This window comes from Strix aluco, chromosome 25 (genome assembly GCF_031877795.1).
Source record: "Strix aluco isolate bStrAlu1 chromosome 25, bStrAlu1.hap1, whole genome shotgun sequence".
Taxonomy (NCBI): Eukaryota; Metazoa; Chordata; class Aves; order Strigiformes; family Strigidae; genus Strix; species Strix aluco.
Genome location: NC_133955.1, coordinates 4,097,461 through 4,112,089, shown reverse-complemented (window position 1 = coordinate 4,112,089; position 14,629 = coordinate 4,097,461). Strand labels below are relative to the sequence as shown.

The 14,629-nt window shown below is 60.4% G+C and overlaps 1 protein-coding gene across 1 annotated transcript; it reads right to left on the bottom strand.

Moving 5' to 3' along the window:
• Positions 1-255: 255 nt before the first annotated feature.
• On the bottom strand, positions 256-11,936 carry TULP1 (TUB like protein 1). The gene is given in 15 exon segments (XM_074850470.1): positions 256-4,579; positions 5,527-5,698; positions 5,946-6,044; positions 6,256-6,364; positions 6,855-6,967; positions 7,374-7,547; positions 7,788-7,879; positions 8,066-8,135; positions 8,137-8,201; positions 8,318-8,431; positions 8,667-8,801; positions 9,401-9,550; positions 9,654-9,771; positions 11,269-11,314; positions 11,775-11,936. Coding segments are annotated over 15 exon segments (1,638 nt in total). The 5' UTR covers positions 11,822-11,936; the 3' UTR covers positions 256-4,445.
• Positions 11,937-14,629: the final 2,693 nt, after the last annotated feature.

Genomic DNA, 14,629 nt, shown 5'->3' with positions numbered 1-14,629 from the left:
TCCCTGGCCGTGACCCAGCCCGACTGTCGAGCACCGGTGGCCCCGATAACGGACAACACGCGGCAAAACCCCTGGCCCCACCGGCCACGGGGTCCGGCACACACCGAGCACTGGTGCCGTGGTACCCAAAACCCACAGAGATAAATCGGGGAGAGGGACCCTCCCGGCGCCCTGCTTGGAGAAGGGATGCTCTTTGCATCTTATCCCTTCCAGAAACATATTTTTCCAATTTTCCTGCCGAGCTTGGTTGTATTCAGGCATTTTGGGACAAGACAGCCAACGCTGCAGCTTGTAAAGCGACAGTCTCCGAAGCATCCAGCGCATTCAGCAATTGTGTGTGATTAATAAAGCCGTATCGCATTCTTCCACCCTTGGCCTGGTGCTAACTTGTAAGAAATCTGGACCAAAAACTGCAACAAAATGGCTGCTATTCTCCAAGGGCCGTTCGGAGCACTCGTTACTCATCCCTTACTTGGGCAAAAATGACATTGACTGCTCCTGGAGATGACAGGCTTAATTGAGTTCAATAGGAGTTTAGGCTGAGTAAGGCATGAGCAAACAAGCGTGCGTTAGCCCATGGATAAAAGCCTGATCTGCAAATGTTTAGGAACACATGTAACGCCGCGCAGGGGAGTACCGAGGGGGTCACCGCTGCGCCGGGCCGGCCGCGCGTGCAGGGTCGGGCTTCGGCTCGGTTACAGCGCCCGACCCAGCCGCCGCTGATGCCGGGATGAGCTTGTTCTTGAGCGCGGCGATTCGAGCCCGACTCGGTGGTTTCTTTCAGTCCTGCCTCTTAATTTATTTTTTTTTTCCCCCTCCTTCAGAAGTCCGTAATCCTCGTTTCTGCTATTCTTCGTCCACTGGTGGGAACAGCAACTTCCTTTCCCAAATTATAATATAAAAGAGCTGCAAGCAGCAACGCCATAAATAATATTTTCTTATGGCCAGAACATCCAAGTCTAGGCAAGACACCAAGAACAGCTACAACACTGTAAAACTCCAACACTTCTCCAGAATGGATTCACTAATTAAAAAATGATTCCTTTTTAAAAGCAGTTGAAAAATATTGGCTTTCCCATTACTGCCTGTAGCTTGCTGTGCCGAGAAAGAGCCCATCCTGCAAACCCACAGCCCAGCTTACCAGCCACGAGTCTGCCTTTCCCTCTAAAAAATGTCACCGAAAGAAATACACGGGGAGGGGAAGGGGAGAGAAAAACACCCCGTCACCATCACTTCTTTGATTAATTAATGTATCACCACTTCAAAGCACGGGGTGAGAGCCCCCGGGGCTGAGGTGATGCTCTCCGCTGGGCAGGGCACTCGCGGGCAACCAAACAGCTTCCACCCGGGCGAGGAGTTTCCCTGCTCCGGCCTCCCCTCCCAAACCTGCCGGGATGCAGCGGCCGATGGGGCCTTTCGGACCCCCCACGGAAACACCCCCAGCCCCCCCTAAGAGTGCAGGGGCTCAGCCTGTGCTCAGAGCTGGGTGGATGGAGCCCCCCCGCCGAGCCCTGGGGGTCTGGGGCAGAGGGAGAAGCGACGGGATGGAGAAGAGCCTCCCGCTTCCCTCCTCCTGCTCAGCTCTGGACCAGCATCTTTCTGCTCATCGGCGCGGGATGGGGACACCAGCACCCACCGCCTGCGAGAGCCCCCGGCGCCGTGGTGACATTGGTCCTAGCGAGGATGCGGCGCTCAGCATCGAGGTGGGACCTTATTTTTTTTCCCCGCCCCTTCGCCTTATACCCATCTTTGCAAAAATAAAACGCATTTCCCAAGAGGTTCCCTTGAGGAGCTGTTGACAGTCGCCTCTGAGCCGCTGGCCGTGCTCATGCCCCTGATGAGCGCTTCGTGGGGTTAAATCCATCCCTGCACCACCAGCCTAACACCAGCCCCCTAAAATAAAGCTTCAGAAGCCTCAAAGTCTCACGCTGCGGCAAAAACATCCGTGGGGATTGAGAAAACCCTTTCTCCACGGAAGACACACACTTTGGGCTCAAACGCTGTTGATAAGGCTCCTTTTTTTTTTTTTTTTTGATCTTTTCTTGCAGCGAGCATTCCTTTCACACCCACGCACACCCCAGCATCCTCAGCCATTGGTCTGCCGGCGCATCCGTCACACTTTCCGTCGGCCAAAGTAGATACACATTTCGACTGCTTCCATTCCTCGTCTCCTCTGGTGTTAACAGCCAGCGCAAACAAAGGGCCCGAATATCCATCGCCCTATTAAATTGTTTTCATTTGTTTCTTGTGCCGCAGTTGGTTTGGGTTAGAGGGTTTGTGTAAGTGATTTGGGGTGGGCGGCTGATGCGGTGACTGCGTTCTGGGACGGCGTGGCACGGCCTTGGACACCCGTGGCTGATTTTTTGCTCCGCTTGGGCTGCAGGCTGGGAATTCCCGAGGGGTTTGCAGGCAACAATGGGCAACATGGAGACTCTTTGGGTGAGGGGAGGGAGAAACTTCCTGGGAAGCAGCTGGAATAACGGCAGCTCGTGCTCCAGCGAGAGCTTGGGGAGCCCAAACCCCTCTTTCTCCCCCTGCTTCGGCTTCTCTGCTTCCACCAGAGGAATGGGGACAAGCGTTAGCTCAATCGTTAGCCGAGTTTTTCTCGATTTCAAACAGATGTTGGGTTCGTGTCTGGATTTGGGCAGAAAGCTCTTGCTTTCCCCACATTTGCTGGCCATACCTAGGCAGGGGATGCTGGCCCCAAACCGTGGTGGCTGGTTCTCCCTTTAGCTCACAAGAAGGTTTCACGATATCCCACGCCGGCCCGTTGTCCCTGAGCTGTCCGCCCCCGTCTGCCCCCACCACGAGTGTCTGCTGATGAATCACGGAGCCTGGATTCGTGCAGCTGGTGGGAAAATCTCAGCTCTGTCTGCAAAGCCACTGGGGCAGATGTTTGCCAGCAGTCCGACTGCAGCCCGTGGTCCCACTGTCACTGTCAACTGTCCCCAGCCCTGCGCAGGGACGGGTTTGGGCCATGGTAGCGTTGTGACACTGCCCAGCGAGGACGAGCATCCCCCTTGCACAACGGCCTCTGTCTCATCCATTTCCCACTCCTTGGCTTTTCCACCCTGGCTACCTCTCACAGCATTAACCTGGGGGGCTCAGGTCACCCCAGAATGGGTAAAAGACCTCTATGTGTCCCGGGAAGGGGACCGCAAATTGTATCATCCCCCCTGGGGTCAGTGCGTGAGCTGAGCAGGTGAGAGAAGCATGATCAGGGAGTCGAGGACGGTGTTTTGGGGCACCTTGGCATGTCCCGGTGTTTCTCACCACTGAATTAATCAGATTTGGGACTGTCCGTGCAGCCAAATCCTCACCCTGCAAAGGTGGGTTTGTGCTGGAAATGGGGGCACGGGCTGCCCTGCTCCCCCTGAGCTGCCCCTCTCCAACATCTCCCCTTCCTAATGACTCCCCGCAGCCCCCTGCGACACCCCACGAGCAGGGAGCACCAGCGGGGCCAGTCCCGGCAGTGGGGACACCGGGAACCTGCGGGGTTCCATGGGACCACCAGCCCGGTGTGATCCAGAGGGATGCCGCAGAGCGCCGGGGCGGTGAGTGCCGGGGGCACGGGGGGCTCGGCGGGGCCCGGCCGGGTGCTGAGCGTGACTCAGCGCCGCACCACACCTTGTGAGTCACCCCGGCGCTTCCTGGTGCACCCAGAGTTTTCCCTTCCAGGTCCCTCCTGGTGGCACCGACCCAGCCCAGCCCCGTGCCGGCGATGCCGGCTCTGTCTCACGTGGCCACCAGTCCTCCCCCGCCCGCACCCGCTTCCCTCGGCACGTGCCCGCGTGCCACCCAAATCCCCAAAGGTCTCCAGGCAGCGGGGTTAGACCCAGTGGGTGAAGAGCCCGGGGTGTGCAAAAACACCACAGGCACCGCACAGCAAAATGGGGCGAAAAAAGGGTTTGGTGCCCAGTGGGCATCAAGCCGGGCAGGGGGTCCCTCGCCAGGAGCTTGGGCAGAGCCCAGCCACGTGTGGGCTCTGTGCACACTCATAGAGGGACAAAGAAACACAAACCGAGGAGACCACCAACCCCCCTCTCACCGAGAGACTGAGCTACAAAATACAAACCAGAATCTAAAAAAAAATAAAAAGGGGGATGAGTTTCCAGGATCCGAGTCCAAGAAACGTCTCAAAGGGATGAGATCGGGATCTCAGTCAGCCTCATCTGCTAAATATACCCCGGGCCTGACCCTACCATCTGCCCCAGACCTGCAATCTGTCCCAAATTTGCCTGGAGAGGGTGGCCCATGGCTGGCCGAGCGTCCCACGGCGCTCCGCGGGCACCGTGCCCCTCAAGCCCTCCCAGGAGCGGCTGCAACCACGAGCATTCGCCGGGCAAAAGGTGGAAACAGAGGGAGCGGAGCAGGACGGGGATGCAGGAGCATCCACCGGGCACCGGCACGTGGCCCCGGTGGCCCCGGTAGCCGCAGCGCGGGCGCTACTCGCAGGCCAGCTTCCCGTCGAAGCTGGAGAGGGCGATGGCGAAGGCCTGCACGGCGCAGAGCGGGTAGTTGTAGTCCATGGTGAAGGCGTCATCCGCCACGCGCCCAAACTGCATCACGATGTAGTCAGCTGCGGGAGAGACGGGACGGCTCCGGTCAGCGTGGAGGGGGCGAGCGGCCGGGATGTCACCTGCGCACCCATCCTGCCTTTTTCCCAGGGGACCCACACAGCGACATCCCAAAGAAGCCGCCCCCCGCTCCACCGAGCTCTGCCCGCAGCTTGTTGCTACCAAAAAGCATCATTTTCCCAGTGCACGGTCCGGCACAGAGCCACGGCACCCTTCGGTCCCCCCAGCACCCCCTCCCCGGCAGCCGCAGCCCCCCAAGGGGCAGGGACCCCACTCACCCCCCCGTGGGACCGCTGCTACCGGAGGGCGGGTGACAGGAAATCTGTAAAAATAACCAGGGGCCCCCGAGAGGTTTTTTCTGTCCCGTAACCCAACACCCCGGAGGCCGAAGGCTTCTGACTGCACCGGACAGGTGACGAACGGCCGCGTCCGGCCGCTCATGTGGGGACAGAGCCACTGCCACTCCCGAGGGACTGTCCCCAAGGCGCGATGCGCCCCAGGGTGAGCCCACTGGCAACAGTGTGCTCTGGGGGTGGCTGTAGTGTAATGAGAGGGGGTGCTCAGCACCCCACAGGATTTGTCCTTGCCCTAATCTGCCTGGCAACAGGTGACCCACGCACTCCCTCTGCCGGCACCCCGACCAGCAGGCAGCTGCCTGTGCCGTGCCACACGCCCTGTCCGGCCTCATCCCAGCTCCAGCAAAGGCAGAATCATCTCAGAATCATTCAGGTTGGAAAAGCCCTTGAAGCTCCTCCAGTCCGACCATGAACCTCACCCTGACCGTTCCCAACTCCACCAGATCCCTCAGCGCTGGGTCAACCCAAAAGCAGGACCCCAAAGCAGCTATGCATGAAAAAACCTAAACCTCAGCAAAAAAAGGGGGTGCTGGGGCCATCTAATAGCAGTGCTCCCCCCCATCACCCCCTGTCCCATCCCCTTCCCAGCTTACGGTCGCTGCTGTGCACAATCTGGAAGTTTTTGACGGAGGCGTGGGTGACGCGGCCGTGGAAGTTGAGGACGTAGGACTGGGTCTCGTCGTTCCACACCGGCGCTTTGTTGTGCAGCTCGATCACGTTGTCCATGTTTTTGTTCTGCCATCGCATCAGGAGGCCGTCGTTATCCTGGGGAGGGCGAGAGGGGGGCAGAGCAGAGTTGGGGTGACCCAACTGCTCTGTAGTATCCAGCTGGGAGATGGGATCCAGTGCAGAGAAGAAAATACAGACACTGTGTCTCCCACCTCCCAGGGAGGTGCCTTGAATTTCAGGGATACCTGAAAGCATTTCCCTGCCCCAAAATGGGTAAAATCCAAGGTGAACCCCAGCAAATCCAGTCCTCAAGGAGTTTCTCTCACTCTGGCTCCTGACTTACATTTCGGGGCCGGATGGGCACCCTCTCGTTGTCAGCGTTCATCCCGGGGATGATGACCGTCATCTTCCGGGGGCCTTTGAACCCTAAAACATTGGTCTCCTGCAAGAGAAATCCCATCCCTAAAACCAGTGACCACTGCAGGCTGCAGCCTCCCGCCAGCTGCTGAACGAGGGCTCAGGGATGGATCCAGCCCACCCCAAATCTCTGCGACCCCCCCCCGCGGCAGTAACGCAGCGAAGGGGCGCAGGTCAGGGCCCCCTTGCTGCCTGCCCAGGAGGTGTCCCAGGGGGGTCCCCCCGCAGCTGCTTACGTAGACCACGGCCGAGAGCTCCTGCCGCACGTTGGACCAGTCGGCGTTGGCCCTGTCGGGGTTGGCGCCGTTGTCGAACACCGTGAACTTCGTACCCATCAGGTTGGATCTGCAGCCGAGGACGGGAGATGGCTGCGGCCAGTGACACCGAGTCCCCTCTGGCCCCCCCACACCCTCCTCCAGGCACAGCCCCGGCTTTGCTCCAGCTGCAAAACCCACATGCAGTCCCTCCCCGCCAAGACTGTCCTTCCCACCCTTTAGCCGTTTGCTCGAGCTCAGGGCACCCCTAAACGTGCTGCCGCTGCGGGGACCCCCCAGCATCGCTGCGCGGCTGCCAGCGGTGCAGCAGGCCGGGACTTGCCAGGCTCACCAGGCGCCGTTTCTAGCTGTGACCTGTCTGCCGGGAGGAACCAGACGAGCCTGTTTTCCCCTCCCGGCCCCCCAACACTCCTCAGGTCCAACCCGGCAGCGGGAAACACCGATTTTAGCCTCCTGCCTGACCCCGCCATCGCCCCAGGGCAGCTGGCAACCCATGGAGTGGGAGCAGGGTGCTGCAGGAATGGGGTGCCACCAAAACGGGGTGCCACCTCTGCTCCTACCTCAGCTTCCCGATGAAGTTCTCTCCCCCCCGCGACAGGTCGGTGGGGTCGATGGAGATGAGGTAGTTGGAGGTTTTGCTCTTCTTACGCTTCCTCCCGGCGAGGAGAAACACCTGGGAGGGCGGTGGGATGGGACACTGTCATCGCCATCGCTGCCGCCGTCCCCGGCTCGCTGCCCCGCCGCGCCCTCTGCGCAAGGCTCGGCCCAACAGGTCACTGCCATGACCTGGCACAAGTCATGGAGTGAAGATAATCCCCAAAACACCGGCTGAGCCATGGGGCGGGAGGGCCTGAGCCCAGCCCAGCATTAGCGTGGCGCTCCGGCCGACGTTCGCTCGTCATCCCAGGTACCATCAACATGGGGCGTTTCCCAAGGGGAATTGCAGGGGAGGGGAGCGCCCCCCTCCAGGACCCACCAACACGGTGGGACGCAGGCAGGTATCCCCCTAAAACCCTGAGGGTGCTCCCCGGGGTGGGTGCAGAGCCCCGGGGGATCTCCACACCCCCACCTCAAGTCACCTTCTTGTCGTTATCCAAGTGGAGGTAATAGGTGGGGTAAAGCCCCCGGTCCATCCCCTTCTTGTCCCGCGTCACCCGGCACTTGATGGTCACCCCCTGCGGCGCCGGCTGCAGCACGAACTCCTCCAGGTTGTCCACCTCGATGACGGGCGACGGGGCCCTCTCCTCCTTCGACTGCAACACGAGGGGGGACGGTGACCCCGAAGCCAAACCTGCCAAAATCTTCCCTCCTTTCCCAGCTAATTGCTCCCTGCTCCTGATCATCCCCACTGGGATGAAACTCTGCAGCTGGTGGCTTCGGGGATGGTGCTGTGGTGGGTTTTCCTGAGGGATGCTCCAGCCCCCCGACCAGCCTGGGGGGAAGAGCTGCTGCCCCCTGAGGGGATCCCCACCACTCTGAGGGGGTTTTTGTACCTTCTTTGATTTCTTCCCTTTTCCCTTCTTGTTGGAGTTTTTCTGCGGGGTCTCCAGGGTCTCCTCCTCGCTCTCTGCTGCCTTGGGAGGAGCTGCAGGCAAGAACAGGCAGGGGCATAGCGGGGGGAAGAGCCTCCGCTGAACCCCAAAACCGAGCTTGGAATAGACTCACACCAGCCCCATTGATCATAACCCCCCTCCCCATGGCCAGGCTCACCCACACCCCCACGAGCCCCTGTAGCACCCATCACCCTCCATCGCCGGTGCCGGGCTCCCACCTTTCTTTTTGGTTTTCTTCTCCTTGGGGGGGTCCCCGCCGGTCTGGAAGAGGGACACGGGGGTTTTTCTTCTTCTCTGACCTGATGGGTTTGGTGCTGGCGTCGGAATCATCCTCCTCATCGCTGCCAGTGGCGGCTGGGAGGGGGGGACATGGGGGACACCGTCACGCAGCACCGGGTGCTGTCAGCTCGGGGTGATGCCTTGGGGCAGTGGGACTGGCTGCCACCTCCCCCCCCCGGCTCGCCCCGTACCTTTCTTTTTGCTTTTCTTCTCCTTCTTCTCCCCGTTTACCTGGAACATGGACATCGGCTCCTTCTTGGTGCTTTTGGCAGATTTGGCTTTGCTGTCAGGGTCGCCCTTGTCTCCTGGTGGGATGAAGGAGCCGATGAGCGGCCGGACACGTGGACGGGGATGGGCAGGGATGGGGGACAGGGAGGTGGCAGGGTGGGGGAGATTGCAGGAGGAGGGGCTGATTGCCCCACAGCGCCCTGAACCTCCCAGGACAGAGATGGGGATGGGACACGGGTGGTCCCCTCGTCCCAGCAAGGACAGAGGCAAGTGGCAACGGAGCCGGGCTCAAGCCGTCCCCTGGGCACTCACCCTTCGGCTTCAGCTTCTTCTCCCGGCTCTCACCCGAGGGGGGATCTTTGGGCAGCTTCTTCTTGAGCTTTTTTGGCAGGTCTTTATTCTCCACCTCCTCTTCCTCCTCCTCATCCTCGGAGTCCTTGGCCAGCTCTGCCCGGAGGTGACACCACGACATCAGCCACGCGATGGCCTCTCGCATCGGGGACCCACAGCCTCAAGGTCTGCGAGCAGGGAACCTCCCTCGGCAGCACTGGCCGGCGTGGGGCACCCATCCCACCGCGGCCCGGGTGCTGGGGCCGTGGGTGCCCCGGGCCAGCCGTGGTGGCCAGCGGCGCGGTGGCCGTGTCCAGCGCCGGACACAGCGTGCAAAGTCACACCGCCACCTCGCGGCTGCAGCCCCAGGGTGCGGAGTGGGGGGGACGAGCCCCATGTTTTTGCCCACCCCACCTTTTTTTTCCTCCGGAAAGATGTCCGGGGAGCTGGTGGCACCAGCCAGCCACCGGCTGCCACATTCCCAGGGAGTGTGTTCGCCCCTGCTCCGATCCCGACTCCCCAGCCGATGCCATGCGTGCAGGGCCCCTGCCACATCCCCTTTCCTCCTTCGGGTGTAGCTGGATTTTGGCCAAAAAGCCCCCCCGAGGGACATGCAGAGCCCCCACAGATCCTGGGAGCATCCGGGGGACATGGTGCATGGGGACATGAGGTGCCACGAGCGGGTGCCCACAGAGGGGTGGGTGCTGTCCCCCCACCTTGTTGCTTCTTGGGGCCCTTGGCCACGCGGGAGCGGGGGGGTGGGCTCTCTTTCTTCTTCCGAGGCTCCCTGCTGAACTTGGAGTAAGGGTCCTTGTCGGTCTCCTCCTCCCCCTTCTCCTCCTTCTTCTTCCTCAGCTTCTTCACCCCTGCGCATCACGGAGAGCACCGCGGGTGAAAGATGGGGTTGAGGGGGGGACCAGCATGTCCCCTCCATTTCCATGGGAGCTGCGGGGGGGTGTCTGTGCTTACCCTGTGCCAGGGCACGGGGCTCCTCCGCAGCCTCCGCCTCACCCGGCTTCTTCACCCGCAGCCGCCGGGGCTTGGCCTCGGGCTCCAGCACAGGGTCCTGCCGCTTCTTCTTCAGCTTCTGCCCCCACGGACGGTGCTGCGGAGACGGTGCTGACCTTAAATCCCTTTCCCCTTTGCAAGGCAACCCCTGCTCAAACAGCAGCGGCTCCCTTTCGGAAATACAGTCTGGCTTTTCCCCGGCCCCGCGTGGGAGCAGGGACCCGCTCCAGGGACAAGGGACACTCTCGCACGTTCAAACTTACCATGGGGTAGCCCCCCGGGGAAGGCAGAGGAAGGAAAACAGAAAGGGCTGTTAGCAGGCAGACAGGGGAGCGTCAGCGCTGGGACAGACGGCCACATGCCAGCCCCGGGGACGAGGGACGTGATGGCACGGAGGGACAAGCCATGCTGTGCCACAGGGACCCCGGCCGGGAGCCACCCCAGGCACAGGCTCATCTCCCGATGGGCATCCCGGGGCCCTGAGCTGGGACATGGGGATGAGCAGGCAGCCTGGCTCCGCACCTCCATCTCCTCTCGCCCCCGCAAAAGGGTCCCGTCGAAGGCAAGGAGCCGTGGCTGTGCCGGGATGGAGGTCAGCAGGAGTGGGGAAGCAGGGGGATTAGGCACAGCACACCTAATCCCAGTTAGCCAGAGCTATAAATAACCCTGATTTACCAAATACAGAGCATGTGGGGCAGCACTTTGCTCCGGACAGGAGATATTTGGGGAGCGGGTGTCAGCTTGGGGCCCTCAAAAAGTGATTTAAGTAAATCCACTTGCACCAGGGCACCCGCCACACAACAAAGCACCTTCTCCCTCGCAGGAGTTTCATCCCCCCTGGATGACCCAGCGCAGTGGGTGAAGGTGTTTTGGAAGAGGGGGGATCAGGCCGGACCCCAGGGGGATCCCAGCGCTGTGGATTTGGAGGTTGGAAACTGGGGGTCCCACAGCAGAGCTGGAAACCAGCCGGTTTCTTCTATGTCATCAGCTCACACCGAAAAGCTCCTTCACATCATCTAATCCCTTAAGTAGCGGGGGGGGGGGGGGGGGGGGAAGGACAGCCACTCCTTCATTACTTAATGAAGCCGTTTGAGGAGGGGCTGCTAATTAAATCAGCCAATCAATGACATTGCTGCCGAGACCCCTCGGAGGCCGGGTGGCACCCAAGGGCTGTGCTGAAACACAGTGAGGGGGGTCTGGCCTTTGGGGTCACCACCTGGGGAAAGTGAGTCACAGCTGACGGCTCAACTGAGAGGCTTAATTAAAGAATTAATTAGGAACCAAGAGCCCACCTCATGGGGTGCTTCGAAGTGATGGAGAGGGGGTTTGGAAGGATGCACAAAGGAGCAGTGGGGGCTGTGGGATTTCCTCTACCCACTTGCTCTGGAGGGGGGGTCCCCAGAAGCTCATGCCCCCCCCTGGGGCTGCAGCACCCCAACAGAGCAGCCCATCCAGCCCCAATTTGGTCTCGGTGTGGGGCCAGGTTTTGGGGGTCTCTGATGTCTCCAGCCCTTGGGGACAACCTGCAGCAGGGGATGGTGGCACAGGGACATGGGGGGGGAGGATTTTTTCTCACCTGCTTGGGCTTCTGCTGCTGGGGGCTCCCTGGCTGCTCGCTGGGGCTGTGGGGCACAGAAAGCAAAGGGGTAAGGGCTTTCAACCCTCCACAGCTTTCGGGGGGGCTGAGACCCACTGACCAAGCCCCACTCCAGTTTTTGGGGTGGGGATCAAAGATCAGCCTTCCATTTGGCTCCAGAAGCAACTTCCCGTGACTCGACTGGGTCAAGCTTGGCTAACAGCATCCCAACTAGCAGGGAGCACAGGACGAGCTCTGCCTCACCCAAGGGTGACAGCAATGAGGTTAATTTGGGGACCCCCCTCTAACAAATGCTTTTCCTCTCTGTAAACCAATGAGCATCATCACACCGACCCCCAGAGCAAAAAAAACCCTGATAAAATAGCTCATTAAATTGCATTTAAACTGAAAATAGGAGAAAAAGGCACTGGAGGAGCTGGGAGCCCAGTGGGGATGCCCAGCACATCACCCACCCCGCGGGTCGCATTCTGCCCGCCAGCACTCACCTGTCGGCAGCCCAGACCTCACGCAGGATCTCCGTCTGCAGCGGCATGGCTCTGGGTGGCTCCCTCCGCCCTGCCCCGACCTCCTTCCCTCCTCCCCAACACCGGCCGCTGACCCCCCAGCACTGCAGCCCCTACCAGCCCCGATCCATGGGTTCAAGTCCGAGCAGCCTCACGGCATCAGCTCAGCTGCTTCTGCAAGACCCTGTGGCAGGAGAAGGAGGAGGAGGAGGAAGAGCAGGCGAAGGAGATGATTAACTTTTTATTTCTCTTGAAATTCCGTAATAGGATTTCAAGGGCTGCTGGCCAGGCCTGCCAGGAGAGCAGCTGGCAGGGTGGTAATCCCAGGGAAAGGGGGCCCCGTGGGAGCGCAGGGGGGCACAGAGGGTTAATCGGACCCTGGGCACCTTTTGGGGGTGACTGGCTCCCCCCATGCTGGGTGGGGTCCCCAGCACAGCGGGGCCACTCGCCTGGTGTGGGCAGAGGGATGCTGCCTGACCTCGTTCAGGGTTACCATCCCTGGATGTGCCTTTTTCCACCCAAAAATGTCATCTTGGTGATAGGAAAGCAGGATTTGGGCTGTTTTGCAGGAGCAGGGGGAGCCCACGCAGGGGAAGGCAGCACCCCCAGCTCCGGGTGATGCTAAGGGCTTCCCTATGGACCACTGCTCCGCTCCGGCCCCGGTCCCAGGTCCCCAGGTCCCTTCGGGTGACGGGTGTCACACCCTGCACATGGCTGCTCCCACCTCGCCTCCTTGTTAACACCATTTAATATTTAGCTGTTAATATTCCCCTCTGAAGGCCGCCCCGGATGCTCCCCAGTTGCAAAGCCGGCCAAGCCCAGTGCCCCCAGTGACCCCACCAGACCCTCGGCCTTGCCCAGCCCACCACAGACACCCCAAAACCCCCTCGGCCGCCCCATTCCCCACCCCATACCCGGTGCCACTAGATGGCATTTGAACACCGCACACCCGGGACCCACCAGCCCCGCGAAGGTTTCGACGCCTTCGGTACAAAATCCTCCCGGTTTCCCTTTAATCTCTAAACCGCATCTCATCACCTGCCCGCGTTTAATTTCTCTTCCAAGAGGGAGAAAAGCACCAAGCCAAAATAAGCCAAAAAATCTGCTTCAAAACAGGGGAAAAGCCCAGAAATGGCAAAGCAAGTTGATTTTTTTTTCTGTAGAGCATTTTTTCCTATGGAAAATACGGCTTGGGCTGCCTGCAAGTAATTTTTTTGCCCTGCCTGTGAGAAAAAAAAGCTGATTCTTTGCAGAGCCCCGGGGTCTCGCAGCACCCTCCCTGCCAGCACCCACAGGGATGCTTTGCTGGCTACGAGACACCCCAGGGGTGGTGTAAAACCAGAGACCTGGATGAGCAGCCGGAGCAGCCACACGGCCGCCGTGCCGGGAGTATCTACAGGAGGTGGGAAAACAGGCTTGGGAAATGCTGCTCAGCCCACCTGATGGACCGGAGAGGAGAAATTTGAACCAAATGTCGTTTATCCTCCCAAGATTGGGGTGAGAGAGGGACGGGCAGACCCGCAGTCCCCACTGGCACGGCTCTCTGCTCCGCTACACCCTCAGCCAAAGGGCACAAATGCCTCCCCCACCCATCCAGGTGTCCCAGGGAGCCCCCTCGCAAACGTGCACGCTGGCAAAAAAAAAAAAGGCATCAGGATAACCCCCCCCCAGGTTGGAAAAACAGCTGAGATCCCCATGTAGCATCCCCCAGCCAGGCATCTCCGAAGTGCCGGCCCTTCCCCGGCTCTCCAGGAACAACAGTGCTGATAAAAATGGGCAGCATCAGCCCTTGGGGACACCAATAACTCCTTAAAAGACCCCTCGCTGGAGCTGGGGCTTCTCCCCCCAGGGGAGATCACACCCATCCTCCCCCCAGCCACCCCCTTTGCTGAGCAGGAGCCGGAGAAAAAGCACTTTTTTTTTTTTTCTTTCAGTTGTTTATTTTCAAGCTCCAAAGGGGTATTACAAAGAACAGACAGGAAAAATAACAACCGGAAAGCTGTTCTCACACGGTAGTGACGGTGTCCCTTTAGGATGGAGGGGGGACAGTGGCCGAGGTGGCAGCAGCAGCGGTGTGGGGACACAATGCCGGTCCCCCCTCGCCACGGCAGCGGGAAAGCTGCTCGCTGACGAGCTGTAACCCCACGGTACCAGCTCAGAGCCAGTCACTTGCTTTCTCAACCACATGTCAACCTGCTCTTTTTTTTTCCCCCCAGTATGGACCCCAAACAAGCAATAAAACTCCCATTTAAAGATGGGAGCCGAGGGGTGGGGTGCAGGCTGCGGACTGAGCGCCTGCGAGCAACGGAGCTGGACAGGAGGCTTCGGCTCTCCAAGGAAACAGAAACCAGCTTCTTCAAAAAGATAAAATCCACCCCCCGAAACAGTGTTTTGGAGGCGAACCGCATCCCTGCACCGAGGGGCTGCAGCGGAGGTGACGTGAATCCTCACCCTCACGCCTGGCTCCGCATCGCAACCCCTTCGGCCACAGGCAAGAAGCCACCAGGAGAGAAAAGCAATTTCCCCCCCCCGACCCCCAGCGAGCACCCACGGGTGAGCGAGGTGTTGGGGGGTGCTCCGGGGCCCTGGGCTCCAGCAGCCCCTTGTGCCCGTGCCGGCGGTGCTCCCCCCCGCGCTCGGGGCTGGCGGAGCCGCCGCAGCAGCCGGTGCTGGCCCCGGCGCGGTTGCGTGCCGGGTACAACCGGAGGCAGCACTGCAGCGTACGAGGAGCATCTCCCACATCCCAACTCATCTCGGAGGAGCTGGAATGCTGCGCCGACAGCCGACACGAAGCCAAGGGTGCCGGGACGAGCTGTCTACGGAAACCTCCCAAGAGC